The sequence below is a fragment of the Ambystoma mexicanum genome, chromosome 13 (assembly GCF_040938575.1).
Source record: "Ambystoma mexicanum isolate Mex_15411 chromosome 13, UKY_AmexF1_1, whole genome shotgun sequence".
Classification (NCBI taxonomy): Eukaryota; Metazoa; Chordata; class Amphibia; order Caudata; family Ambystomatidae; genus Ambystoma; species Ambystoma mexicanum.
This window is the reverse complement of record NC_090938.1, coordinates 803,242,386-803,270,284: the sequence shown is the minus strand read 5'-3', so window position 1 is coordinate 803,270,284 and position 27,899 is coordinate 803,242,386. Positions and strand designations below refer to the sequence as shown.

Sequence of the window (27,899 nt, the reverse complement as noted above, 5' to 3'; positions counted from 1 at the left end):
CACTGAGCTATACTACCCGTGACAATACAACAGAAAGAACGCTGCCGGTAAGCTATTAAATCTTAATTGACTCTCCCGAAGTGTTACAGTTTTAACATATTTATAATTCATGCGTGAAACATTGTTTCCAGAGTACCTTGGAGGGTAGAAGCTGACCAAAAGGTAGGAACGCGTAACTTTGAAGTGGTAGTTCAAAGGCAAAACAAAATCATGTGTGCTCAGATTTATTTTTATTGGAAAATTGATCTGTTTTAACATCCCGAACAATGAAGCAGAAGTTATAAAAGCAGCAGAAGCTGAGCAGAGAACAAGTACAGCCAAAGCCAATAGCCCAAATCCTATTACAGCATATTCTGCTTATCTAGCTCACTTCCCTCTGTTGGATCTCGCTTCCCGGCTGTGCCTTGCATCCCGCTTCCCCCTGTGCCTAGGATCACCTTGTGCTTTGATTTCTATCCCACCAACACCTGTGACTGAACTCTGTCTTACCTCTGCGCCTTTGATTTGCATCACTCACCTGTGTCTTTGATCACTGGACCCTGATAAAACTGAAATCGTGGTGTGCAGCAATACGGCCCTTCTCCCGCAACCACTCCCATGTCCCCCCCACCCCCACTCCAAAATAGTCAAAAACCTTGGCTGCAATATGGACTCAGACCTAACCCGCTCCCGCCAGATCAATAATGTATCAATATCCTGTCACTACCGCCTCAAACTCCTTAGACGCATTTTCCCTTACCTCACCTATTGCAACTCATCACTGACATGTCCATTGTTATGTCGAGACTGGACTATGCCAGCTCCTTATAACTGGGAGCACCGACATAAACTCCAAAGAACCCAAAAGGCTGCCGCTAAACTCCTTCTGGTCTTGGGACACAGAGACCCCATCTCCCCCGCACTCAGCACCCTTCACTGGCTCCCCGTAGGATGAAGAACCACCTTCAAAACCTCACGCATTACCCACCGAGCAGTGCACAAGACAGGCCCAACTTACCAACAAGATTAAACCCTACCTCCCATCACGCACCCTACGATCAAGCACTGCCGACTTATTTGTGATGCCCACCTCCAATTCAGTCTGGATTGGAAGATCGGCCTTCTCAACCTTGGCCCCTACTCTGTGGAACTTTCCCCCACCACACATTCAACACACCCAAGACTACATGGCCTTCTGCAAAGCTGTAAAACACTGGCTCTTTCCGTAAACCTGAATAATTACCATGTAGGGCCGCAGGAACCCCACGCCACCATGGATCAAGGCTTCAATGTCAATATGAGTCCACTACACATGCCTAGCTACCACCTGTGCCATCTCCCTCCGAGTGCAGCTATCGCGAAACGTGTGAATGTTACATGAATGCACCTGGAACAATGGGCTGGTAAGAATAAAAACTCCACCCAGACACTCTACACCAACACCCAGTAGAGCGCAGCTACAACCCTCGATCAATTTCGGCCTAGCTGCTCACATACAAACCATACTCCATTAACACCTCAACCTCCTGCTACAATGCAACTATATCCCACGAAACAAATTGGCCTAGCTGCTCACCTAAGAGTCCTACACCGGCCCAATGCCTCCTGAATGCAATCTCAGTATCCGACCACCAGATGGCACACATTCAATTGATCTCGCAATACCACCCCTAATGCTAGGATGCAGCTACCATCAGGCAATCGCATCAGCTGCACACAGATTGAGTGCATCCAAGCACCCTATAATACTCTACTCTCTCGACTGACCTGGACTACGGTCCCCAAGGGCGTTCAACCCACAAGCGCTTTGAGGTCATACCATTGATATATAGAGCGCTATATAAATGCCAAATAACATAACCCTCTCTCACCTGATTTTCTCACAAATGTGCCAGTTGCCTCCCTCTGTGACCTCTAACTTATGGCAGTGTCTTTTAGGCCCCTCGATCACTCACTTCTGATATATCTCCCCTTCTCCCTCCCTCCCTCGGTCTACCTCCCTCCCTCACTCTCCCTCCCTCCCTCTGCCCCTCTCCCTCCCTCCCTCCCCCTCCCTCCCCCTGCCCCTCTCCCTCCCTCTCCCTCTCCCCCCCTTCCTCCTCTCCCTCCCTCTCTCTCCCCCCTCCTTCCCTCCCCCTAACTCTCCCTCTCCCTCTGCCCCTCTCCCTCCCTCTCCCCCCTTCCCCCTCTCCCTCCCTCTCTCTCCCCCCTCCTTCCCCCTCCCTCCCTCCCCCTCCCTCTCCCTCCCTCTGCCCCTCTCCCTCCCTCCCTCCCTCTGCCCCTCTCCCTCCCTCTCCCCCCCCTTCCCCCTCTCCCTCCCTCCCTCTCCCTCCCCCTCCCTCCCCCTCCCTCCCTCCCGCGAGTGGCAGAGTGCAAATTCCCTTCCACCCTCCCAGACCGGGCATGAATCGGGAAGGAGGGGTACATGAACCTAAGGGCATCCCATCTCTGTGTGGCCCTGACCCAATGTTTCCGGAAGACCCCTGGGAGGGTCTTGGGAATCCGATCTTGGTCCTTATGTGGGTAGCCATTTGCCAGGGAAGCGAGGAACACATGCATTTCTTCTCGGTCACGGTGCACAAAGCACTTTGCACCGAGCACTAAATGTCTACAGGAGCTTTGCACCAATCCAAGCACAGAGGGGCCACTGCGGACTTCCGCGCTGGGTGCTGAAGGATACTTTCGGCACCTGCTGCTGGCAGACCTGGACCTAAGAATCCATGTCCCTCTACAGTCCTGTGCTAAAAGCAAAGACTTGCCGGACACATGGGAAACAAAGGACGCACCCCTCGTTCTTATTCAGGAAGAGGAAGATTTCCAGCAACCCAGCACAAGCATTGCTTTGCCAAGATCGTTCATCTGGCACAGGGCAGTTTCTAGCCAACTTGGTGCCCAGGGCGAAACACTAGAATGTGCCCTCCTGACTGGCACGCGTCACTCCCAAACTACACCTCTGTCACACAACAAAGCCCTCCTCAACATCAATAAATCGTTGCTAAACAAATTAAGCTGGTTTCATTACATTATAATTCAAGTACTTTACAGAAGAAACATAATGTGAAAACACAGCTTGTTGCTGCCAAAGTAAATGGTGTTTCCGTCACCTGCTCTTACCGAAGGCCTTGCCTGAACACAGTTTCAAACTGCCCATACTGGCCCACTGTGGTGTGACCAGCCAGCCACGGTGTGAGGTAGCACTGGCCCTGTGTTGCAGGTTTTCTGTTCATACCATCTCACTTGCATTTCGCAAGGGACAATACTAGACTAACCATATGAATTATTCTCTGGTAGAAGGTTATCATTCCAAGATGGACAGCTTAGTACCCTCCTAATGTATGCTCTCAAAATACCTCTATGAGAGAGAGAGAGAGAAAGGGGATAAATAGCACCAATGAGTGTTCCTGTTGGCTTTGCATTAAATCACAGAGCATTTCGGGAATATAACAGTGATCGGAGATCACTAGATTCGATAAGTATATATAAAAATTATGTGTGTGAATCAGTACATACATAACAGACAAGACTTGGTGCTCAGATCACTGTTCACAACACTCATCCTAGCAAAATGTTTTAACCATGAACCGTACATAGTCATTCGGACATCTTAAGTTTTTGGATGCAGGAATAGAATGGCTGCATCATCAGCCACTCAAATGGGGTATAAGGGCTCTTGTGCTTCTTGTTACTGGAAAGTCTTAGATGAGGAGGGGCTGGGTCTCAGTCTGAGCATTCCCAGTCCCCAATACTGGAACATCTTTAGGGAATTATATCTATAGACAGGAAAAGATACCTTACAAGACACAACCAAGGAACGACTTACAGAAAGGATTGTACTAATGCATGATGGCTACAAACGATCTATGCTTTTTCCCAACTACGGCCACAGAGCCTCAGCAACAGCTAAAGATGGCCGCCGCCGTATTGCAAGCCTCACTAGGTTCCCAGTCTGCCCTGCAGAGTGACCACTGTGATTGGATCAGGCTCCTTACACCTGGAGCCCTACCCCCAAGCCGGGAGGCGAAGCCAGCCCCCAGTGAAGGGCTGCAGTCAAGGCCCTTGGTTGCTGTCTCCACCGGTCTCAGGGGGCAATGTGGTGCGGTTACTACCCACTTGGGCCACCTCACATCAGGCCTACATCATGGCACTACATCTCAAGGTAAGCCCTGCCTGTTCTGACGTCGGCATCGGCTCTGAAGTATAATTATCGCTCTCCTTTTGGTATCTGCCATATACTGCTGGTATTTACTACTGATGGTCTTCTTGTACCCACCTCACACTTCCGATTGTTGGCGCCCATTCTGCTCCTCGTCGTACACTATCATTACAACTTTACCTGATCGTGCCATTTTAACTCACCTGACTCGTTCTACCGCTTCCTGAGGCACACGTTTACCACCTTGACCTGCGGACTGCCGCTTCTGCATGCCCTTGATCTTCGCCTGGACCCTCAACTCTGGTGCTGCTCTTCACCCAACTTGCTTTCTGAAATACTATGTTCATATTTTCACTTGCCTGTATCTTACCCGATTGGTCCTGCACCTTATGCTGCCTACTCAGTTTGTCTACAGCTTGCTGGTCTGGTCTTGCACCTCTGTGCGGTCCATTTAACCTACTAGGTCTGTAACATTCTGAACTTGCCGATAGCCAACATGACTCCTCCAGCCTTGCGCTGCATATGATATTTGCCTGTGACCTACTCATTGTAACAATCTCAGCCTTGTGCTCTGCTCTATATGACCCCTGCTGAACTTTATGGATTGCGAGTGCTCCCCGCGACATGACATTAGGAGCTCCACTGTCGCTTTTTACCCATTCTGACCCTGCATATTTTGCTGGTTTTGTACTTCTGATGTAGCCCCCCCCCCTGTACCATGAGGCAAGGCTTTCCCAGTTGTGCGCACCTGTCGTAAACTCTTATAAAACTGTACATACACCTTCTTTAACGAGCGCCTTGATGTCTCAGGGCTTTGTGCGCTGAAATAAATGTTAAATAAATAAAAGTTATTTTGAAGCTGAGCAGATGGATTTAGTCCATGTCTTAAAGTAGCCACTTTCTCAGGCATGCACCGTGTGTACCTAAATAGTAATATAGAACACCACAATGTGTTGTCGTTATCAAAGACATGAAAATGTAAAACCTAGTTTAAAACTTTTTCTGTGTGGCATGTTACTTCTCTTGGAAGAATGCATAGATTTGGTCAGCTAACTGATGCTTTGTGCTGGCCTTCAGAATAAAAATGCCCCATATCCATTTGTTATCACTGTGGTGTAAAAACAATGGCTTGTTAAATGAGCCATCCCTTACAAATTGTTCCCTCTTTAAAGGCTCGGTCAACACAAAGCTGGAGAGGGTAGACAGAGGGTCTGTGTGTCTACATAGCATCTCAGAGGCTGCGTTCGGAATATGCATTCCTTTATTGGAAACAAAGGAATGCTTAATGTTTGACCGGTGGACTCGGAGGCAGCTATCCGGGTGGGGCCCTTCCTGCACCCCCTACCCCCCTGAGCTGCTTAAGCCCTGCTCCCCGGCTAGCCGTCTTCTCTGCCGGCCCCAAGAAACAGGGCTGATCTCGCATTTCCAAGAGGGACTTGGCCCACACACCAGCCGCCTTGTGTCATCAATGCTGGGGACACTCTCTGCTATCCTCAGGATACAAGCAGAGAAGATCCTCCTCTGCAACTCTACAGCGTCACCTCACAGTGGCTGCCTTACTAAGCTATGCAGAGATAAAGCTTAGTAGAGCTCCCAGCAGCCCAAGCCACAGCCTCTCTGATCCAATGCACTGCGGATCCTTGTCTGTTCAATGGAACCTACATAGAGGAGATCCTCCTCTGCAACTCTACAGCGTCACCTCACAGTGGCTGCCTTACTAAGCTATGCAGAGATAAAGCTTAGTAGAGCTCCCAGCAGCCCAAGCCACAGCCTCTCTGATCCAATGCACTGCGGATCCTTGTCTGTTCAATGGAACCTACATAGAGGAGATCCTCCTCTGCAACTCTACAGCGTCACCTCACAGTGGCTGCCTTACTAAGCTATGCAGAGAAAAATCTTAGTAGAGCTCCCAGCAGCCCAAGCCACAGCCTCTCTGATCCACTGCACTGCAGATCCTTGCCTGTCCGATGGAACCTACATAGGAGGAGATCCTCCTCTGCAACTCTACAGAGTCACCTCGCAGTAGCTGCCTGTGATGCTGGAAATGCATCGGAGGGACAGGGCCTCCATATCCTTGTCCTTTACTGCTTTTTATCGTGTGTTCTGTCATGTTTTCCATGCAGGTGTTCATGTGGGACTCTTGGCGGTGCAGCTCCCTCTCTTTTGGTTTGGTGAACAGACCACTGGTATACCCTTATGGCCCCCAGGGGTAGGGGTACAACCCTGTGCCCCATGGGTATGTTTGTGGGCACCTGTGTGTGACCCACAGAGGAGGTTGCAGGCTGGTGGCAGCTCTGTGCTGAAATGACTGGTGCCCTGAGCGTCCTCCATTTTGGGATGCCCGGGTCCTGTCATTGGAATCAGTAGATTCCTGATGGAGACAAAATGGCCCCCATGGCCTCTTGCCTTCCATCACCTGTTCCCCTGATCTTCCCGAAGTCCTGGGAAGCCCTGCCTCTGTCCCCCCTCCCCCCTGACTGGCTGTTGGGTGGAAGTTCCATATATGGTAGTGTGGGGAAGTGCCGACCAAACTGGCTGGAGCCTTCTCAACGACCTTATGTTGTGGGTACGCCTATGGGTGGGACCTGGGTGAATGGAGTGTGTGACGAATATACATTCTATGTTGTGACTGTCTAGTATCTGGTGGTTGACACAATGGTTGAGACAGTCCTGACCGAAACCGGTATGAATGCAGCTTGGACTGTTGAATGGCTCGGTACTTGCCCCAATACACATAACTTGTTGTGAGTGTCTGGGGAGAAGTGAATGGCCTGAATACCTCATGTGCCTGATTGGTTGCCTGCCTGCATGAATGCCCGTAGTCGTGATTGGATGCTGGAGTGCGACCCAGCGAAATGAATGGGAGATCAACAGGATATCTGGGGACCTCTCACTGCTAGGAATCATGTTCAGAAGCTGAAGTCCAGTACGACGAGTAATTGGAGTGAAGCTTCACCTTGAGCCCTGCTGGACGAGAAGAATTGCTGTTGCTCTCCTTCGCAATCGGAAGGCTGCTGTGCTTCAAGAACTGACCCAGAGAGGACCTGGTAAGGTGCCCTCTTCCCGAGCTACGAGGGACCATCGTGCACAGCTGATCTTTGCCTAAGCTCCCTGGTAGACAGACCTTCGACAGGCTGCGGATACGGGGATTGCTGCGGAACTCCAAAGAGAAGCGCCCGGACCGTGGTCCACCACTGTCGCTCACCGCCGTCGCCGACCGGAGCCGCTGTGCTACCGTTGCCTAAGAAACTTCCGTGATCCAAGGACGCTCTCGTCCGCATCATCGCCGCTGTATCCTGCTGGAGAAGGCCTGACCGTCGACGCGCTGAGGAGCATCCACCGGTGGGTTTCCCACCACTCAAAGACCACAGAGACGCCGACTCGACGCCCTTGCTGGGCCACAGTTCTTCAACTCTTTGCGGTCCAGAACTATCGACACCGAGGTGCCCCGCATGCCTCTTCCTTGCAGGATGTTTACGCTTCTCCGTCAACGAGCACCGCTAGGAACGACACGGCCACTTCAACGTCGTAGCTCGACCTGTTCTCCGTCGGACGTTCGACGACCCGTGACTCATGCCTGAAAGGGAGGACACTCAAGACGGGTTGTCGATTTCCCCGACGCAGAACGCTACAACACCAAGGTACTTTGGGGTTGCAGAACTCTTGGGAAGTCTAAGGGTGATCAATATATGGACTGGGCTTATATCTTTCTTCTACAGGTTGCCCAGGTGGGGGAATCTCCACACAGAGCTGTGTTTAACGTTAGTTACCAGTATTCTGCCTATTGCTCAACCATCCTGCTTTCCTTTCTCTCTCTACTGCTGGTTTCCTCTTAATTTTGATCAGTGTGTCATTTTGACCGTATGCACTTTAATAAGATCGGGTAACGTTAGTGGTACCACTTTAGAACTGTACATATTTACCATTGTTGATTTTCGGAGTACAAAGTGAGTCATCGTGATTGTGTATAAGACCTTGAATATTAATTATATAAAGACTGTGTTTTAACCGATATAGTGTGTGGGCATTCCTTCGTGGGTGCTCGGGGACTACACTGTACTTAAGAACCAGCTCGCATCACCTCCCAAGAAGCTAGGCCTTGATTGCTCGTCCATTACTACCGTAATAGAGAATCTTGGCAGGGGTCTCTGTGCCTCTCCTCTACCATATAGAGAGCGGAAGTGCAGACCCTCCTCCGGTCTTTACACTGCCTTACTAAGCTATGCAGAGATAAAGCTTAGTAGAGCTCCCAGCAGCCTAGCGTCACCTCGCAGTGGCTGCCTTACTTAGCTATGCAGAGATAAAGCTTAGAAGAGCTCCAGGCAGCCCAAGCCGCAGCCTCTCTGAGCCACTGCACTGCAGATCCTTGCCCGTTCAATGGAACCTACATAGAGGATATCCTCCTCTGCAACTCTACAGCGTCACCTCGCAGTGGCTGCCTTACTAAGCTATGCAGAGATAAAGCTTAGTAGAGCTCCGGGCAGCCCCAGCCGCAGCCTCTCTGATCCACTGCACTGCAGATCCTTGCCTGTTCAATGGAACCTGCATAGAGGAGACAGAGACTGCGCTCTGTAACAGGCACCTCTGGAAGATCATAATGGGGGCTTTGCAGCCTTGATGGCCGGGGGGAGCAATCAGCCCCTGGAGGTGGTATGTGAAGGATTCCCTGGAGTGTCCCACAGTCACCCTTCAGGCCCCCCAACATGCACCCTGCATTCACCCCTACAAGGAAAAGTCTATATTATGACCCATCAGGAAATGTGGTACATGAGGTATGAGGGAAGGGGCCCAGTACTAACATCACCTGAGGGGGAGCAGTATTAGAGGGAAGAAACCCCGACACAATTAGCTTCAAGAACGGTCTGCATGTATTACGCACAGGAAATGTTCCACTCGCTCGGTGCTCCGTACGCAAGTCCAAAAGCAAAGAGTGGATCGCTTGGTGGAGTCCAACAAAAAATGGGTAGCAGTAAGGAAAGAACACAGAGCGCAGGCACGCCGCGGGGATATGCGGATAGCATGCGAGCACACTTACATAATGCCGGTGCTTTATCTCAAGATGGCGGACAGATTTTTTTGAGCCCTTGGTCCGCAGAATTGGTGGCACAGGCTGAAATGAATTATTAGAGAAACCAGAACACAAGTGTGAAAATGGGACATGCGTGGAGGGAGGAGTGGAACTGGTCAGCATGCGCTACCAATCAGACAACTCCCTGCCAATGATGAATCTAACCCACCAGCCGAGGCCCCATTGGAACAATGAGCATCTAAGCCAACATTCAGAGAGGCAGAAACCACGGAAATACCCAAGTTGATCCAAAATCAATGGTTGGATGGACCATTTGGCCTGTACCTAAAATTCGAAGCTCCCTGCTCGCCATGTTCGGTATTTTTGGGCTTTGGGGTGCGGGGGTGTCCCCCGCTTCCTTGTCAATGGAAGTGGGGGACACCCCCAAAATAAATAAATAGGGACCCTGCAGGGTCAGGTCCGGGCCCGCGTTAGAGGGACAGAACTGATGCTGCAGGGGTAAAGGAGAAAAAGCTGCCAGCTAAAAGGTAAGTAAGGGTGGAGGGGGTTGGTCTATGGCCAAATTTGGGCTGTTTTGGTGAAGTAAAAACCAATTTGCGGTGAAAACGACTACGGTCAATTCCATTGCGTATCTTTCTACTTCAGCAAAACAACCCAAACCACCACTGCGTGGGAGTTAGGATGGCATTTCAGAGAGCTGGGGTTTAGGCGGTAAGGGAAGCAGGTGGGCCAGCAGGGCCGAACAGGAGGAAGCCAAGCCGAGTAGGCCACACTGTAGAGATTAGAAGGAGGAGGGAAAGCCAAGTACGCCAGGCAGAAGAGACCCTGGAAAACCTACCATTCACATTTCTCTCACACCGTCTATCCAGCGATAGCCATGACAAACACACAGAGTCAAACAGGCCCAGATACGCCTGGAGCCAAAGGAAGGCCTGCAGCCAGGCCAACACTTTCCATCCCTGACCGGATCCATGTTTCACAAGGAGAATGGAGAATGCTGGATCTAGAAGCCGCTCCCGTGCTCTGGGCCAATGACAGCCTGGAAGATCTGGCAAAACTAGGGTCACAAGGAGAATGCTGGATCTAGACGCCGCTCCCCTGCTCTGGGCCATTGACAGCCTGGAAGATCTGGCAAAACTGGGTCACAAGGAGAATGCTGGATCTAGAAGCCGCTCCCGTGCTCTGGGCCAATGACAGCCTGGAAGATCTGGCAAAACTAGGGTCACAAGGAGAATGCTGGATCTAGAAGCCGCTCCCGTGCTCTGGGCCAATGACAGCCTGGAAGATCTGGCAAAACTAGGGTCACAAGGAGAATGCTGGATCTAGAAGCCGCTCCCTTGCTCTGGGCCAATGACAGCCTGGAAGATCTGGCAAAACTAGGGTCACAAGGAGAATGCTGGATCTAGAAGCCGCGCCCCTGCTCGGGACCAATGACAGGCTGGACGATCTGGGGACAGGTGCATGGCAGCTGCAATGCAGGGCGGCCTGCTATGACCAAGGCCAAGAAAGGCAGCCAAGATACCAACACGTTGCCATTTAGTGAACAAGTAAAATACATATAATGAGACGTACAAGGAAAGGAAGAGAGGAATAGAATAAAACAGTGGATGAAATCAAGAGAAAAGTTAGACATACAAGAGTACAGATAAAGACAGAAAGAGGAGACAGACTGGCTAACTTTGGCTGAGGGTCTGAGAGTGCCACGCCTTCAAAGCACTAGCTGGTAATAACGTGGGTACTCACCGTCTGGCCAGCCTGCACCGGAGATGTTCCAGAGTGGCCGTGGGCATGCCTCACCGCCACGCTGTATATAGCACCTTCGGCTGCCTCCTCCACTTGATAGACCGGAGCCTGAAAAGAGACACCAGTAGGTTCAGAATCAAATGAGACAGGCACCAGCAACCTCAGAGACCGACTGACATCAACCACTGCAGAGAACAAACACATGCCCCAGAAAGGTACCAGACAGCACAGAGCCAGCCACTAGCGGAATCAGGCACAGAAAACTATCCAGGACAGAAACGCCCCATCCCCACTCAGGAGTGGCAAGCAACAACCAAGGAGGGGCTTGGGAAGGACTTCCTCGTCCAGGGGTCTTCACCCTGCAGCTCTCCAGATGTTTTGGACTACAACTCCCATGATCCCCCACGATTGCCTATGATGGCTAGGGCTGATGGGAGCTGTAGCCGAAAGCAGCTGTGGAGCCAAAGGCTGAAGAACACCGGCGAGGGCTCTAGTGATGGATTCCTCCAATACTGGTCACCCAGACATTGTTGAACCCAGATTAGAAATACTTGCTCTTTTTTTCCATTATTATGCCCACACCAGACAGAACTGTGCCCTCATTGGACACATTCTGTCCATCCCAGGTGCATTACTGTGCCCACGGCAGACACTGTACCTGCACCAGAGATAACTGTGTCCACACCAAAGACACGATTGTGCTCACGTTTGGGATATCATGTTGCTCACTGTTGTAGAGTGAACATACTACCTTAAGTGAAGTACGACCTTAAGGGCGAGTGGGAAGGACACAGACTCGAGAAACAGAGGGGAAGAGGAGGGGCTACTAGAGCCGGGGTGACAGAAACATGGCGGGAGATAATAAAGGGGGTTCACTATTGCTGTGGCTCCTGCGCCTCCTAATTTGCACGCGTGGGTTCCAGAGTGAGTGATGAGTCTCCCACGCGCTCACAGCAGGCATCACTGGGCACAGAACAGACATACGGTGTCTATATTCGGTTCGGTGATGGGGTGACCATGGGGGGGGTGGGGGGGGGAGCTGGTGCGAAGGAAAGTCCCCCAGGGCTCCCAGCCCAGCACCAGCTTTAACACAATCCCCTGCTCGACTCCAACCCAGGAAAAGGCAGAACTCTGTGGGATAGAATCCCGATAACCAGGGGCAAGAACCCCAGGCACCGATAGCAAAACACCCACCTTAAATGGATGGATGGGGTGTGTAAGATGCAAGGGAGCAGGAGGCAGGAAAGAACCCAATGGCCTCTCCCCATCAGCTCTTGTACTCTGCAAGCACCATCATAAAAGGAGTTAGTCCCTTTTTACAGGAGTTGGCCTAACCCTTCGCATTTGGGGCTCCGCGGATTCATAACCCCCCCCACCCCCACCTCCCTTAGTTCCTGTGTTTGGCTCCAGCCACTGACCAGATGCCCCCTGAATGGCACCCATGCCACCAGGCTGTGTTGGGACCACAGCGGTCGCCTGGGAAAAGATGCATTGTGGGCGACAACTGAACTTGGCATAGCTGCTGCAAGACCCTGCCTGCCCCTCAAGTGCCAACACCAAGGAATGGAGGCAAGGACAGCAAGGTCTGTGCAGGAGCTGAAGAACGCGTGGTCCCTGCAGCCCAGAAAGATCAAAAATAAAGCAGGGGTTAAATGCAAATGAGATTCAAAGTACCACCTTCCCCGTGTGATCCTGCAAGCTTTGAAGAGGAATGCTCATGGAAGGTATGATGAACCAGAGGCTGCCAGCCACTGCGCGGACTACCGGCGGTGACCAGAACAACAAGGCTGTAGCATTCAAAATGGCGGCCAGCCCTCTTAAGGAAGGCCTGCGCATCTGAGTGGACCAATCCAGAGCAGCTGCAGGGAAAGGTTGGAATGGGGAGAACACACAGCTGCTCAGCTTGCTGGTTTATGAAGCGGAGCGTGGATCATTCGTGGATCCTGGAAGCGGGTCCGCACGGTTGCAAAAGTGCTCCGCGATCTACACTGAGCAAAGGTGTCCGTGGAAGGAAGGGAGAGGCGATGTGGAGGGCAGAGAGGGAGCAGGAGTGAGCACTAGGAGGTGGAGGCAAGAGAGGGATACAAGTGGGGAGACCTGGAGGGAGAGACCCAGGTGTTGTGTGGTGGGGGTGAACCTTGAAGCGTCTCGTGTGCTAGATGGAATTACCAATAACGATCTTGGACCCAAAAAAACAGACAGATTCAAAGAACGACTTTATTATCAGCATAAAATAAAGTCGCCAATCTGGCAAACAACAAGCTGTAGTCCACACACACCCAAATTTAGCAATACAAAGGTTGTATACCTCAATGTACATCAGCTATGACGTCATCCTACGTGGCAAACTGTAAAACCTTATGAAGGGAGGGATTGGTTAAGGGAACATATATACCTATATATCATGTAAGTATTAACAATATTACTGGATGCCCCTTATCTGGCGGGCACGCCTTGAACCGCCTCTAAATACGTATAATATTGATTGTAGCAGAATTAATGGCAGCGGATTGGTCTTTGTAACATTGTATAGCATGTTGCTATATAGACCCTCTGATTAGTTGACATGCTTTCCCGACCTTGGACTTTCGGCTCGTTAGCAGCACGTAAGCAAAATGGACCCCAGGTCCCGAGAGTAACGTCAGACTACTCCCGACTTTCCCCAATTAGTCCATCATCTCTCAACAGTCCGGCCCTAAAGCAAGGCTTCTCCTTTGTAGTTGACCTTGCCGCCCTCTTATTCTGGGACTTTTAAGGGCGTGTAGGTACACAATTATCTTCGGCTGGAGCTTAATGAATAGCCCTTGTTTTCGACTTCTGAATCACGTGTGAGGAGACCACAAATGTATCCATTTCTACCTTCTATTTACTGCCATTTTATTCAATTAAGCTGGGTGTCATTACTCCTCTCGGCCTCTAGTGTCTTGCTCACTCCAACTTGTATAAGCTTTTTGCATCTTTAATTATCCAATACTTGGCTCTTGCAGATGTTTTCCTTTTTACTTCATCTAAGAGAAATCGGTCTTGCGTACATGGCTGATCCATTTGGCTCCCCTTGTGCCCTGCAATTATTTCTTGAAGTAGCATCCTTGATCCCAGGCCAATAGACTCCTCGTTATTCCTCACACAAAGCTGTTTTTCGAGCGTCTTCTGACTCTGCCGCCCTGCTCTGTCTGAGTTAGCTTGATTAGCTTTAACAGGAGTCCGGTGTCCATCTTTCCATCATGGCCGCCCTCGCCACGTTAGGTTTTCTTCTGCAGCAAGCTTCTATAGGTCTCATCTACCTTGCGTCTCTGCGCATATACACCTTTTAGTCAGCAGGTTACTTTATCTTCTTTGCATATATGATTCCCTCATATTCAATTACATGTTTCTCTTGTTACTTCAGATACATCTTTATTCTTTACGTATTTGCATATCGTTTCAGTACGTCTCAGTATCTTTCCTTCCTGATATCACCCTGCCCTCGTCAGATTTCACTTATAGCCCTATGATGTCCAATGATGTGTGCGCCATCCTTCCACCCTTTCAGTGCGTGGGTGCATTCGATATGGTTGTTTGGAGTGCATATCGTCTCTCATACACAATGTGGTATTGGGATGATACCTGGTGTCCCACATAGGGCTCTTCTACTATTCCAGTATGACAGAGGTGAGGGGGTGGGAGCTAGGGATGACTTGACCAACTGCTCCTCTACACACGGACACAGCTTGTGGGTCTGGGCTTCATCACTGCAATGCGAGCTTCTGGCATGGGCAGCCCATTTATTCAGTTGACGCTGTGACGTATGAGGTCGCGGTCACCTTTAAAGGGCACACGCCACACTCCTCCTATTCATTAACAACACAACAAACACGCAACTGTTCTTTTAAGCCGATGGACTGTCCACTTCAAAATTCTGGCGGAATGTGGGACGACTTTGGGAGCCTTGCATGGGGTAGCGTCATTCCATGCTCTCCTCCGGGACGTGCCTACTCCAGCTGATGCCTCCTCCATGGTCAGTCGGACCATTTCCATCTTCTCCTCGGGAGCTTTCACGGTCCAGATCATCTTCATCTCTCTCCTACGATGGTTGTGCTTGCGCCCATCTTCCCAGGGAGCCTCCCAACGGACTTGGCAAATCCACTAACTTCCGGAAGAAACTAGAGTTCCTGGTGAACATGTCCAGCCCATCTGACACTGACCATTGACTCATGCACTTCCACGAACAGATGAGACCTGTGTGGCAGAGACAACTTTCCTCTGGGTTGTCTGCCATGCAGTAGTACCTCGTCTTCAAATTCCAAAAAATAGCCTTGGAGGCCTCTTCGATCGCTCTCCTTCTCATTTGCACTTCTCCTCCGCTCAAACACTTCCTGGTCATCAATGACCCCTCGGTTGCGAGGTGCGTATTCTGGCATTAGCCCACTTAGGATCCTTTGAAACAGGGCTTCTGCTGGTGGCACCCATGTGCACCAATGGGGGGGGAGGGGGTTGTGCCATATTCAGATAAAAACTGGTTCAGCGCCCTTACTTCACATTCACCATGTCCATGTGCTATCCGGAACACCTTGTACAGGGTGCGCATGAATCTCTCTGCCTCCCCATTTGCCAGTGGCCAGACAGGTGTCACTTTCCGATGACGAACTCCTTGTGTCAGCAGGAACGGAGAAACCCCCGCTCTGAAATGGGAACACGTTGTGCATACTTCCGTGGGCAGCCCACGAGTAGCAAATACTTTCTCATGCACAGATCAGCCAGGGATGCCGACTCCACGAACTTCACCTCAGGGTACCTCGACCATTGGTCCACTAACACCAGAAAATGTGTGTCTACGATAAGTGGACCCGAAGTCCATGTACGCAATGTCCGATGACAGGCAGCTTCGATCCATGGTCTCAATCCGAGGTTCCTTGCAATGGGGGGCTGCTGCCTGACACCAGACGCAACGCCTTATAAATGTGTCCACCTTGTCTTTCTGTCCAGGAAACCAGACCTTCGTGCAAAGACGCACATTGGTCTTGGTTGCTCCCGGGTGGCCTTTGTGCGATAGCTCCATCAACATTGGGATCAGCTTCTCCGATTATCTCTACCTTGGATCCTCTCAGAACAAGCCCATATGTAGTGTACGTGAGCTCATTACTCACCCACCAGAGTTGCTCCAGTGCCTGACAGGCCTCCCGAGTACGCTTGTCCAGTTTTGCGAGTGCTCTGTTCCACTCGCCTCTACTGCCCGCCATCTGCATGATCTGGAAGCACTCATCTTCTGCCGACGCTGCCTTTATGTTGTCCAGAGACATGGAATTGGGAGTCGCTGCGACTGAGCGACCGGACACATTCTTCCGTCTCCTCTTCAACGTAAGGGGGTGTCTGGATAAGTAATCTGCCGCATTGGCACTTCCTTGCCGGTACTCTAGCTCCACATTGTACTCCTGGAGGGCAACCATCAATTTCTATATACAGGCCATTGGTTTGGACACCGAACTAGCCATCATTGGTATGAAAGGCGTATGGTCTGTGGAAACGGTGACAGGCTTACCAAAGATATACAGGTGAAGTTGCAGCCCCAGAGCACTGCCAGAGCCTCTGTCTCGATCTGGGTGTACCTCTGCTCTGTCGCCGACAACGCCCTGCTGGCAAACACCACTGGCCCTGCCTCCTCATTGGCGTCGGGCTGCAACAGCACCGCTCCCAGGCCGAACGGACTTGCGCCCACGATGATCTCTGCCCTTTTCCTTGAGTAAAAAAACACCATTGTGTTGCTGGCCGTGAGAGCGCCCAGGATGCTCTCAAACGCTGGGAGTCTTGTTCATTTTCTTGCCCAAATTTCCTCTGGACTCCCACAACCTGGTTGTCCATTTTGGCAGTCTCGACAGAGGTATGAAGTGCCATCTCTGTGGGCCTTGATGGATCCAGACCCTTTGTATCCCAAATGCCCAGTCAAACTCTGTAATTCCAAAACCATTCCAACACCAAGTAATATTCTGCCCACACCAAACTATCAAGAACACACAAGGCTGTACAGTCATGTTTGTGTTGACACAAAGCCTTGGTGTGCGCCCACCACACACAGAAGGCATTTAACAGCAATTTCAAGATATTACTGTGCCCATGCCAAATATTTTCCTTACTCTGAGAAACCAAAGGGTGTCTCACTTTCGAATCCCCGGGGACCTCTCCCTCTCGGCGGCCGATGGTGAGACACGATATTCCCACCTTCCCCGTACCTATGCCCTATCCTATTTTATAGGCTCTTCCTACGTCCCAGCTCCCCACCTTTCTGCACTGACATTGGGCCGAGGAAGAGGGCGACTGAGAGCAAAGGGGCTAACACTTACATATCTCATTGGATATGTCCCGCTCATCGGGTCAGGCAAAGTCAGGCACTTATACATCTGATACCCATTAGTTCTCCCCACACGTATAAAAGGCGGCACATAGAGACACACCCTGAGAAAGATGGAACACGAGAAGGAGCAGAACTTCCAGGGCGAAGGCGAACCTACAGGAGCAGGACGACCGATCGAGGGACTAGAGCAAAGGGTAGAGAAACCCTGAAGATCCCTACAGGAGGTCGTTGCTTCCAGGAAACTGAAGGAGACGCAGAGAAAGCCAAATCGCAGACATGAAGAAACCTGCAATGTGTTTCAAGGACGCCAGCAACCCTTCCGGGTGAACGACAGAGTTGCGGAGGCGAGGCCAAGCCTGTGGTATAAGCCTTGACTCATGAATCAAAGTCACAGAGACAAGAAAGGAACGTACACAACTGGTGAGTTAGTGAAAGACATGAAAGGCCGGTTTGTGTCAAAGAAAGATTCAAGCTGCAACAGCATCTCTCACAAGTGAAGGTTGTGCACATGCTGATGAGATGCAAAAGAAAGCTAACCAGTCATTAACTTTTAAGTGGCTGATAACTGTGAAGCAAGTGATTCGGAGTAGCGGAGTGGTCTGGCGAAAGGAAGTAGCCCACTCAAAAGTCTCAGCAAAATGTGAAATGTTTAGTTATAAAGCGGCAAAGTGAATGAACTATTAACTGCGTAACTGTCAAGATTAACCCCGACAAAAGGGGAAGTGAAAAGTTGAATGTTTGAAAAGAAAGATTTGTTTGAACTACCAAGACCAAGAGACACTGGGGCAAATAACACAAAGGGTGAGCTGAAGAGAAAGTTGAAGTGGTCCTGCGGAGGTCTACAGTAAAAGCCTTGCACATTCTAATGTGTTCAACATCAGAAAAAGGTCTGAGCCCGACTGATGGAGACCGGAAGTGTGATAAGTTAGGGGAAGGGAACCCCTAAAGAATGTGCATTAAGCTTGGGGAAGGGAACCCCTGCATGTGCTGTGATTGCGAGGTCCGAGCCTGACGGAGGGAGACCTACGTGAACTTTTTGTTGCACTTTGAAAGAACGTTTGCAACGATGAGTAAGTGACTTTAATATTCAAGGCCAGGCGGGCCTCGACCCAAGTTTTGAACTGCTTTTTTTTTATAACCTGAGCCAGAGTGTGTCATCCTGGCTACGGGGGCCGCCTTACTCTGTGCTGTCCAACGTGGGGAGGAGAGCTGACTCAGCCATCTTGATCCTTTATGTTATAACACCGACTTTCCTTTGCATTCACATTCGCCTTTACACACTTTTTGTATAAGAGATAGGGCAGGCATTCGTTACTTTTTAGTATAGGCCATTTTGCTTTGACAGACTGACTAGGACTGTGTTTTCTTTATTATTTGATGGTAGAGGCTACTCCCGTCATAGCTTTAGGGCAAAGTAGGCGTTTCTCCAAACCCCAAGAATCTAATAAAGGTTTTGAAACGTGTAACTCTTCTGTCAGTGTCATACTTGTGAAATGATGCCTCCCTTAAATTACACTAAGCATCACTGCACCCACAAATACATTGTGCACACCCCAGATACTGAGACTGCACCAGAGACTATTGTTCCCACACAGAAAGCATCAGCGTGCCACACAAGACATTCCATAGTGCTTAGAATACCTCACCAATGACCTTATTCTGCAAACACTGCGCACTGCAATGCCCATGCCAGGCAAGGCATTCCATAGTACTTAGAATACCTCACCAATGACCTTATTCTGCAAACACTGCACACTGCAATGCCCATGCCAGGCAAGACATTCCATAGTGCTTAGAATACCTCACCAATGACCTTATTCTGCAAACACTGCACACTGCAATGCCCATGCCACACAAGACATTCCATAGTACTTAGAATACCTCACCAATGACCTTATTCTGCAAACACTGCACACTGCAATGCCCATGCCACACAAGACATTCCATAGTACTTAGAATACCTCACCAATGACCTTATTCTGCAAACACTGCACACTGCAATGCCCATGCCAGGCAAGACATTCCATAGTACTTAGAATACCTCACCAATGACCTTATTCTGCAAACACTGCACACTGCAATGCCCATGCCAGGCAAGACATTCCATAGTACTTAGAATACCTCACCAATGACCTTATTCTGCAAACACTGCACACTGCAATGCCCATGCCAGGCAAGACATTCCATAGTACTTAGAATACCTCACCAATGACCTTATTCTGCAAACACTGCACACTGCAATGCCCATGCCAGGCAAGACATTCCATAGTACTTAGAATACCTCACCAATGACCTTATTCTGCAAACACTGCACACTGCAATGCCCATGCCAGGCAAGACATTCCATAGTACTTAGAATACCTCACCAATGACCTTATTCTGCAAACACTGCACACTGCAATGCCCATGCCAGGCAAGACATTCCATAGTACTTAGAATACCTCACCAATGACCTTATTCTGCAAACACTGCACACTGCAATGCCCATGCCACGCAAGACATTCCATAGTACTTAGAATACCTCACCAATGACCTTATTCTGCAAACACTGCACACTGCAATGCCCATGCCAGGCAAGACATTCCATAGTACTTAGAATACCTCACCAATGACCTTATTCTGCAAACACTGCACACTGCAATGCCCATGCCAGGCAAGACATTCCATAGTACTTAGAATATCTCACCAATGACCTTATTCTGCAAACACTGCACACTGCAATGCCCATGCCAGGCAAGACATTCCATAGTACTTAGAATACCTCACCAATGACCTTATTCTGCAAACACTGCACACTGCAATGCCCATGCCAGGCAAGGTGTGTCAAACACCAAAGCGACAGAGGAAAGCCAGACACCTGTCTTCAAGGAGCACCTTCTTCACATCCCATTATATATGTGTCCCCCCCAAACCCACCCAACCCAGTATCCCGGTGACAAGCACCCTCCACAGCCCGATCCCCCTTTCCACCCACTCACCCCCATTTCAGCAGTTACATGTTACCAGACCATCTGTAAATGTTAACTGTTCCCTGCCGCGCTAAATGGTATGCCAGCAATAAATGTTAGATCTAAGGATTATCCCCCCCACTGCACCCCCCTAATAATCTAATCCCTGCGTATGTACAGCGCTCTGTTGCTTCCCAGAGCTCTGGGTTCATGCTTAATTGGCGCCCAAACTAAAATAAAGACAAATGGTCTTCACTGCACGGTTTCCACAGCACTGTGCCCATCCAGAGACGTGACTGTGGCCATCCAGAGACGAGACTGTGGCCATCCAGAGACGAGACTGTGGCCATCCAGAGACGTGACTGTGGCCATCCAGAGACGAGACTGTGCCCATCCAGAGACGTGACTGTGCCCATCCAGAGACGTGACTGTGCCCATCCAGAGACGAGACTGTGCTCATCCAGAGACGAGACTGTGCTCATCCAGAGACGAGAATGTGCTCATCCAGAGATGAGACTGTGCTCATCCAGAGACGAGACTGTGCTCATCCAGAGACGTGACTGTGCTCATCCAGAGACGAGACTGTGCTCATCCAGAGACGAGACTGTGCTCATCCAGAGACGTGACTGTGCCCATCCAGAGACGTGACTGTGCCCATCCAGAGACGAGACTGTGCTCATCCAGAGATGAGACTGTGCTCATCCAGAGACGAGACTGTGCTCATCCAGAGACGAGACTGTGCTCATCCGGAGACGTGACTGTGCCCATCCAGAGACGTGACTGTGCCCATCCAGAGACGTGACTGTGCCCATCCAGAGACTACTGTGCTCATCCAGAGACGAGACTGTGCTCATCCAGAGACGAGAATGTGCTCATCCAGAGATGAGACTGTGCTCATCCAGAGACGTGACTGTGCTCATCCAGAGACGTGACTGTGCCCATCCAGAGACGCCACCCAGCATACATGATTCTATCTGGGAAGTCGCACCTCGTGTGGCCAGGCCATGATCCTGTCATGAAGATGAGCAAAACACACGTGTAGTCAGTAAAGATCAACGCTTGCAATAGATGGAGCAGGATCGGTGGGAGTAGCTCCTGCGGGGGTTACGGGGGGGGGGGGGGGCAATCCAGGAATCATAGGTTACCTAAACTAAAAGGCCAATTTTTAGCAGAATGTTTGCCGCAAAAACTCAATGGTTTTTCTTTTAGGGGGGTGTGGGGGGGTTAGCCCCCCCCCAGCTATTTACAACCTAGTACCCACCCCCACTCTACCCTTTATATCCCTTTATCCATCCCCCCATATTTTCCAAGGAGTTTTTGCAGCAAAAAAATAGGCGTAAAAAACTGTGGCAAAAAATGGCCGGTGATTGAACGTGGTCATAGGACGGGATCAATGCCTCCAACGCGCTATTCCCCCCCACGCTTAGGGTACCAGTCAGGCGAAGATATGCTCACCCTCCAGCCACGGGACACCTGCCTACCTCCACACACTCATACCAGCAAGGCTCCGTTAGGTGGAGTGATTGCACCCCAGCAGCCAGGGGTCCCCCTGCTGGCGCGCGGTCTCCTGTGTGGCACGGGCTGTTGGTCGCCTCGGCTTCTCAGTGGCGGGAATTGCCAGCCCGAGGTGCAGCTCCCGCGAGTTTCACAGCCCTTTCTCGGGCGTCTGGTCTAGACCAGGAACCAAGACACCGGCGGGGCCAAACGATTCTGCGTCTAAAGCCCCCGACCACCAGGTTTGTTTGGGGGTTGCTTAGCAAACAGAAGACAGAATCGTGTGCACACTCGCCACGCATGTACATATACAGTGCCATGTTGGAAGCATGCATGTCTGCTGAACCTATGCCAGCGGGCGCAGGCACCCACGGTTCCAGCTCCCCCTGCAGCCCTAGGACACCACGTGTGATCTTGGGCAGCTTAGTAAGCCAAGGACACCTGACGCATCAGTGGAAGGGGACCCACGTATGCAAGTACGTGGCCCCGGTGGTGGGGCGCGGGGGCGGGGGGGGGTGAAACACTACCTGTCGTGCCCACACCTGACACTTTGCAGAGTTTAGGAGTACTATATGCGATTCCGTTTTCCAAATGGAATTGCCCAGGACCACACAATATGCTTGCAGCGTGTGAATTCTCGGCAATGTACCACCCCTCCCCCCCACCCCTTCGTCGTTCCCTGGCCTCCGCGGGGGCCCTGCAGCAGCACACGCGTGCCTCTTCCATCTCTAGCCTCCGATCTCTTGGCTTCCATGACGAGGGGGGAGGGCCGGAGAACTCCACCGCACAAACAGCAGCTTTAATATTTAATGCTATCTTCATTTCCTGTCGCCTTCGGACATTTATTTACAGGCCTGTAAAACCCACTGGCAAACGATGGGCAGATAGCCAGGCTCCCTTTCTAAACTTGCCGCCGCCTCACTCCCTGCCCTCTCGAAATAGAACCTCTTTCGCAGCTTCCGTTTTAAGTTTGGCCCATTAGGTGCTGCTAAAGCGCCACCACGGAGCCAACACTATTGCACCAAGGGACAGCCAGGGGCGGGATGGGAGCGGGAGGGACACGCCAATCCTTATGGCCACTACCTGCCTCTCCCCGCCCAAAGCACATCCCCCTAGGGTCTCATTGAGCTGGCCATCAAGCAGTCCCATGAAACGTTGTGCTGAACAGGCCTGCCAGTGTTATTTCAAAGCAGTCTGCCGAGACTTAATGGCTTAATGCCAACGATAAAAGCACCAGGCATGTAATACAAATGTCTCAACCGAGTGGCCTTTAGCCACTTGATTCATGAGTTGTCTGTGTGTCCTGGCCCTTGAGTCCTTCTTTGGCATGGGATGGACACTGCCATTATGGTACTACCTGGACACAAGATGGTAAAAGCTGCAAAATGCGGTGCACACATGGACATGTGCCAGGTACTGCCAATACATATTCACAAGCAAAACTGTTGGCTTTGCCAATGCTTGTTGATTTGTACACGGCCTGGCCTTGAAACTCACCTCATGAACACCAGGGAGATGAAGGCCAGGCCCATGTCTTGATCCTGCTGGAGAATCCACCAGTGGTGCTGGAAACCTTGGACCCCAAAACTATGGCCTCATGGGGTTGTGCCACAACCATTGCCCAAGGATGGTCTTGTTATCAGTCCTCAGTAGCGCAAAAGACACCCCATACGAATACCCCCAAAAGCGGCGGCCTCGGCTGTTGCACGAAATCTGAGGAAACACAAATCGACCTCGGAATATTAAAATTCTCTCGGGTTCAGTGGCAAATCGTGGACTGACCTTCTCCCCTTACACCAAAATCTCTTCCCTGGCTGGTGTTCCTAAAGCGCACCCATCGGACTCCTCCTGCTGCAATAACAGATGCGATTATTAACCCCATTAAATGGCACTTAATTTAATCCACTTGGGAAGGATGAAGGCCTGGGGTTGCCCCCTGCCATAATTCAAGCTTGCAAAGTACAAGCTGGCTGTTAAGTTGAGTTCCTGGCCAAGCATGACACCGACACCAGTGTAGGAACAGGAAACATCTTTACGGAGTTCCAACTCCGGGAACACGGTACAGGAATGCATTTAGGCCACATCAGGTAAATTACATGGAGAGGACATACACCAGCATCCCCTCGGTCCACCCATCTTCTTCTCAACTGACCTTCACAGAACCATTCAGAACACAACATTATCACACACAGCATCCCAGGTCAGTCACTCCGAGCATTCCATGCATACAGGGGCAGGTGCATGGGAAGGCGAGACACAACAGCGGCCCCATGTCATAGGGGAGCAGGGGTCTCCCTTTTAGTACGCATGCTCTTGAAGGTAGAGTGTGTACTCCGCCGAGTTGGACAGAATTTCTCATGAGGATGGATCTTAACTGGCTCGGCCCCAACGACTTGAAGACAGAAAGCTTACTGCGTGCAACGGCCAACCTCACCTCCCCTTACTACTCCCAATCCACCACAACCTCCCCTGGGTTTGCAACAGACCAGGTCTCAAGATGTTTGCAACACTTGAACGCCACTTACCTATGGGGGTGCTGCAGGCCTGAGGTCAATGGCATTCTACACCAGCAGCTCCTGCATGGGCTCCAGTGCCGGCCGATGCATTAGAATTCCCACGCTCTTGTGGTGGCCCTGGTTCAGTGGTCGGGACTAAGATGCTAGCCAAATTCCCAAGAACACAAAGTCACATTGCCCTACAGTGTGAAGGAAATGGTCAGGCTGCATCATCCGGCCACTGCAGCCTTCACACCGGCTTCCAACCAAACAAATGGACACGCCACATAGATGGGCGCCCCTTACCTCACCAAACCTCCGCCCAACAAGGAACTCCAACTCCTCCATGACCAGCCATCCAGCAGTAGACCATCCAGGCACGCAAAATGAACTCTACCAGACAGGAGGGATGGTAAGACCTAGAAAACCCCAACCGTAACCCGCCCTCCCCCATCCATCCTCAAACGGCTCGAACCGATAGCCGTGTATAGCACGACTACTTTCTGCGGAGACAGCAACACACCATGGCAATAGGAGGAACAGCATGAAGGTGGCAAGCACCACACCAGTATTCTCAGGCCATTTGTTCCATCATCACTACTCGCATCTTCACGTGGAGTCCCCCAAGGTTCATCCCAACTACACAACAGAAGCACAAAGAACAAGCAGCGATCTGGCACTTCAAAATGCAGTCAAATCTTCATTCCTGGAATCCAGCCCATTTCTGTTTTTGCAACTTCTTAGTTCAGCCAGAGAAATTCCCAGGTTGTGCTACAAAGAGACCAAAAGCACAGGAAGAGGTCTAAGCAAATGCACTTCATCACGATGCAACACGCCTCCGTGGATACACTCGATTCCGCGCGACCATGGCGACTCAGGGTCTAGGTTAGGCCAATGGCATCATCCATTGAGACCTAGACACACTGAATTAAACTGTTCGCCTACGACAACCAACTTGCCCTTGAGTGGGGCAAAGACTGAAATCCTAGCCACAATCATTCAAATACAGGCCAGCGTGATCAGCCATGGGATTTGCCACAAGGGATCGCAACCCAAAATCCTTACGATAGGTTTCACGCTGAGCAAACGTTCACATAGTTGCATACATTATGCAAAACCCAACCCCTTCACTGGTTACAGCATACATCTGGGAACCGTCTCAAATCCAAACTCAACTTTCGACCCTATGTTAAGGATTGTACATTTTAGTAAGTGCCACACTTGGATAGAATTGCGAACGTCGGGTAACTACAACGCCCGACAATCTGGTTTCAGGCCAAAGCATGGAACCGAAACTGCACTTATAGATCTCAAAGCACAAATAGACGAGCTGAGAGACCAGGGTAAGACAGCACTATTGCTACTCCTTGATCTCTCTGCGGCCTTCGATCTGGTCGACCATGAGATCTTGTGCAACCACCTACAAAAAGCTGCCCATTTCTCTCAAGAAGCAACCAATTGGATCCAATCCTTCCTTAACAACCGCACGATGAGAGTCTTCTCATTGTCAGCAGCAGCCGACCCTACACCTATCACTTGCGGCGTGCCTCAAGGATCATGCGTCTCCCCTACACTTTATAACATCTTCACAAAGCCTCCCTTTGATGATCTAGACGATCTGGGTATCACCTACACTAACTACGCCGATGATACAGAGATCCTCATCCCGTTGTCGGGGGATTATGACAAGGATTTGGCCTTCGTTAATAAAGTGTACCTCATCATCCAGGCATGGATGGCCTCACACGGTCTATGCCTGAATGATGACAAGACGGAACTCCTTATTCTTGGATCAACTCACTACCTCAACAAGCTGGGCCACAAATACTCATCATTCATAATTGACGATAACAAGATCAAGGTAGCTAAGGAGGTTAAAACCCTCGGCTTCTATCTAGATTCCTCCCTCACCTTCAACAAACAAGTGAATGCAATCGCCACCGCGTACACTTGCAAACTCATTAGGGCAGCCAAACCCTTTCTCTCCCCCACCAACTGTACTACCTTGGCCAGGGCACTGATCTTGTCCAAGTTGGACTATTGCAACGCTCTACATGTAGGATGTAACAAATATATCTCAAACAAAATCCAAATCCTCCAAAATAATGCCCTTAGAGCGGCCCTCAGTATCCCAAAGAAAGCCCACATCTCTGACTCCAGAAGATCCGTCACTGGCTATCCACCAAGGACAAGATATTCCTTAAATCGGTGTCTCTGATTCACAAATGCCTCCACCAAGCAGCCCCTCAATACCTCATCTCTAGATTTACTAGACCCACCTTCTCTCGCCCCGTGAGAACGGCCAATACCAACCTTCTTCTGGTGCCCAGGTTCAAATGTACAACGTCTGGAGGCAACAGCTTTCCAGTTAAAGCAGCGCAATTCTGGAACTCCCTTCCCCCTACCTGCAGGGAGGACCTACCCTACCACCAGTTCAGAGCCAGGACTACCCACTAGCTTAAAACACTCGACTCATAACGACCTTCCGTTGCCTTGATGCGCCACTACCACCTGGCTTTTTACCTCACTGTATGTAAATATGTATATAGTATTGCTTACAGTGTACATGTTCCTCCCTTCCTATTCGGCGTGATACGTCCTGCACTGTAACCGCAGCGGGACCTCACCCTATTGTATGTAACTAAGTTCTTGCAACCCTCTTGCTGCCTCGCGCCTGGTTACCCCTGGGTTTGGTGCGCACTATAAATAAATAAATACAAATACAATACAAATACAACACTGGGATAGAATTGTGAATGTTAGCAAGTGCTACACTGGGATATAATTGTGAAGGCTAGCTTGCCTCGCATCTAGACAGGAGTTGAAGCTAGACCAGTGCCACATTAGGATATATTTGTGAATATTGACGTGCGTCATATATAGACAGGATTATGACTATTAGCCAGTGCCGGATCTAGATAGAAATCCAGAGATATTCACGTGCCACATCTAGAAAGAATGTGGACATTTAGCACATATCACTTCCAGATAAGCGAGGGTATTAACCAACCCACTAACTATTTCACCCCTCTGCATACACCTCAAACTCTAACCAAGCACAACCACAACCCTAAAGCACAACAAACTGCACAAACTTCACTACACTGCAACAACAAGACAAACCACACATAACTTTGCACAACAGCACACGACTGCTACCGCCCGGAAAGCACCCCCAAACTCAGCGAACGATGTTAACAAAACTGAAGCTGCCAACATCACATCGCTGCTCTCTTGCACTTTTCCCGCTCGTTCCAACTAACTCCCACGCACACCTTTTCCTTTTCAGATCCACCAGAGCGCCGGGGAACCACTCCGGTGGTGTTAAAGCGCGGTACAAATATCCTTTAATATTAAATTATCTAGTAAGACTCATACCAAGCACACTTACTAAAGCAAAGATTCCCACTACTGGATATGCTCCACAAAGGTAGGACACTGGGATTCATACCAAGCACACCCATCAAAGCAAAGATTCCCAGTACTGGATATGCTCCACAAAGGTAGGACACTGGGATTCATACCAAGCACACCCATCAAAGCAAAGATTCCCAGTACTGGATATGCACCACAAAGGTAGGACACTGGGATTCATACCAAGCACACTCACTAAAGCAAAGATTCCCAGTACTGGATATGCACCACAAAGGTAGGACACTGGGATTCATACCAAGCACACCCATCAAAGCAAAGATTCCCAGTACTGGATATGCTCCACAAAGGTAGGACA

The 27,899-nt window shown here is 50.3% G+C and overlaps 1 protein-coding gene across 5 annotated transcripts in view; it reads right to left on the bottom strand.

Moving 5' to 3' along the window:
* RGL2 (ral guanine nucleotide dissociation stimulator like 2) overlaps window positions 1-27,899 on the bottom strand; it is a 309,124-nt gene that overhangs the window by 114,678 nt on the left and 166,547 nt on the right. For 4 of the 5 annotated variants that reach the window (XM_069635222.1, XM_069635226.1, XM_069635224.1 and 1 more), the window contains one exon: window positions 10,905-11,012. The exons of the other annotated variant lie outside the window; for it this stretch is intronic. In XM_069635222.1, coding sequence (XP_069491323.1) covers window positions 10,905-11,012 — 108 coding nt within the window. The remainder of the gene's footprint in view (window positions 1-10,904; window positions 11,013-27,899) is intronic. 5 annotated transcript variants of the gene reach the window in all.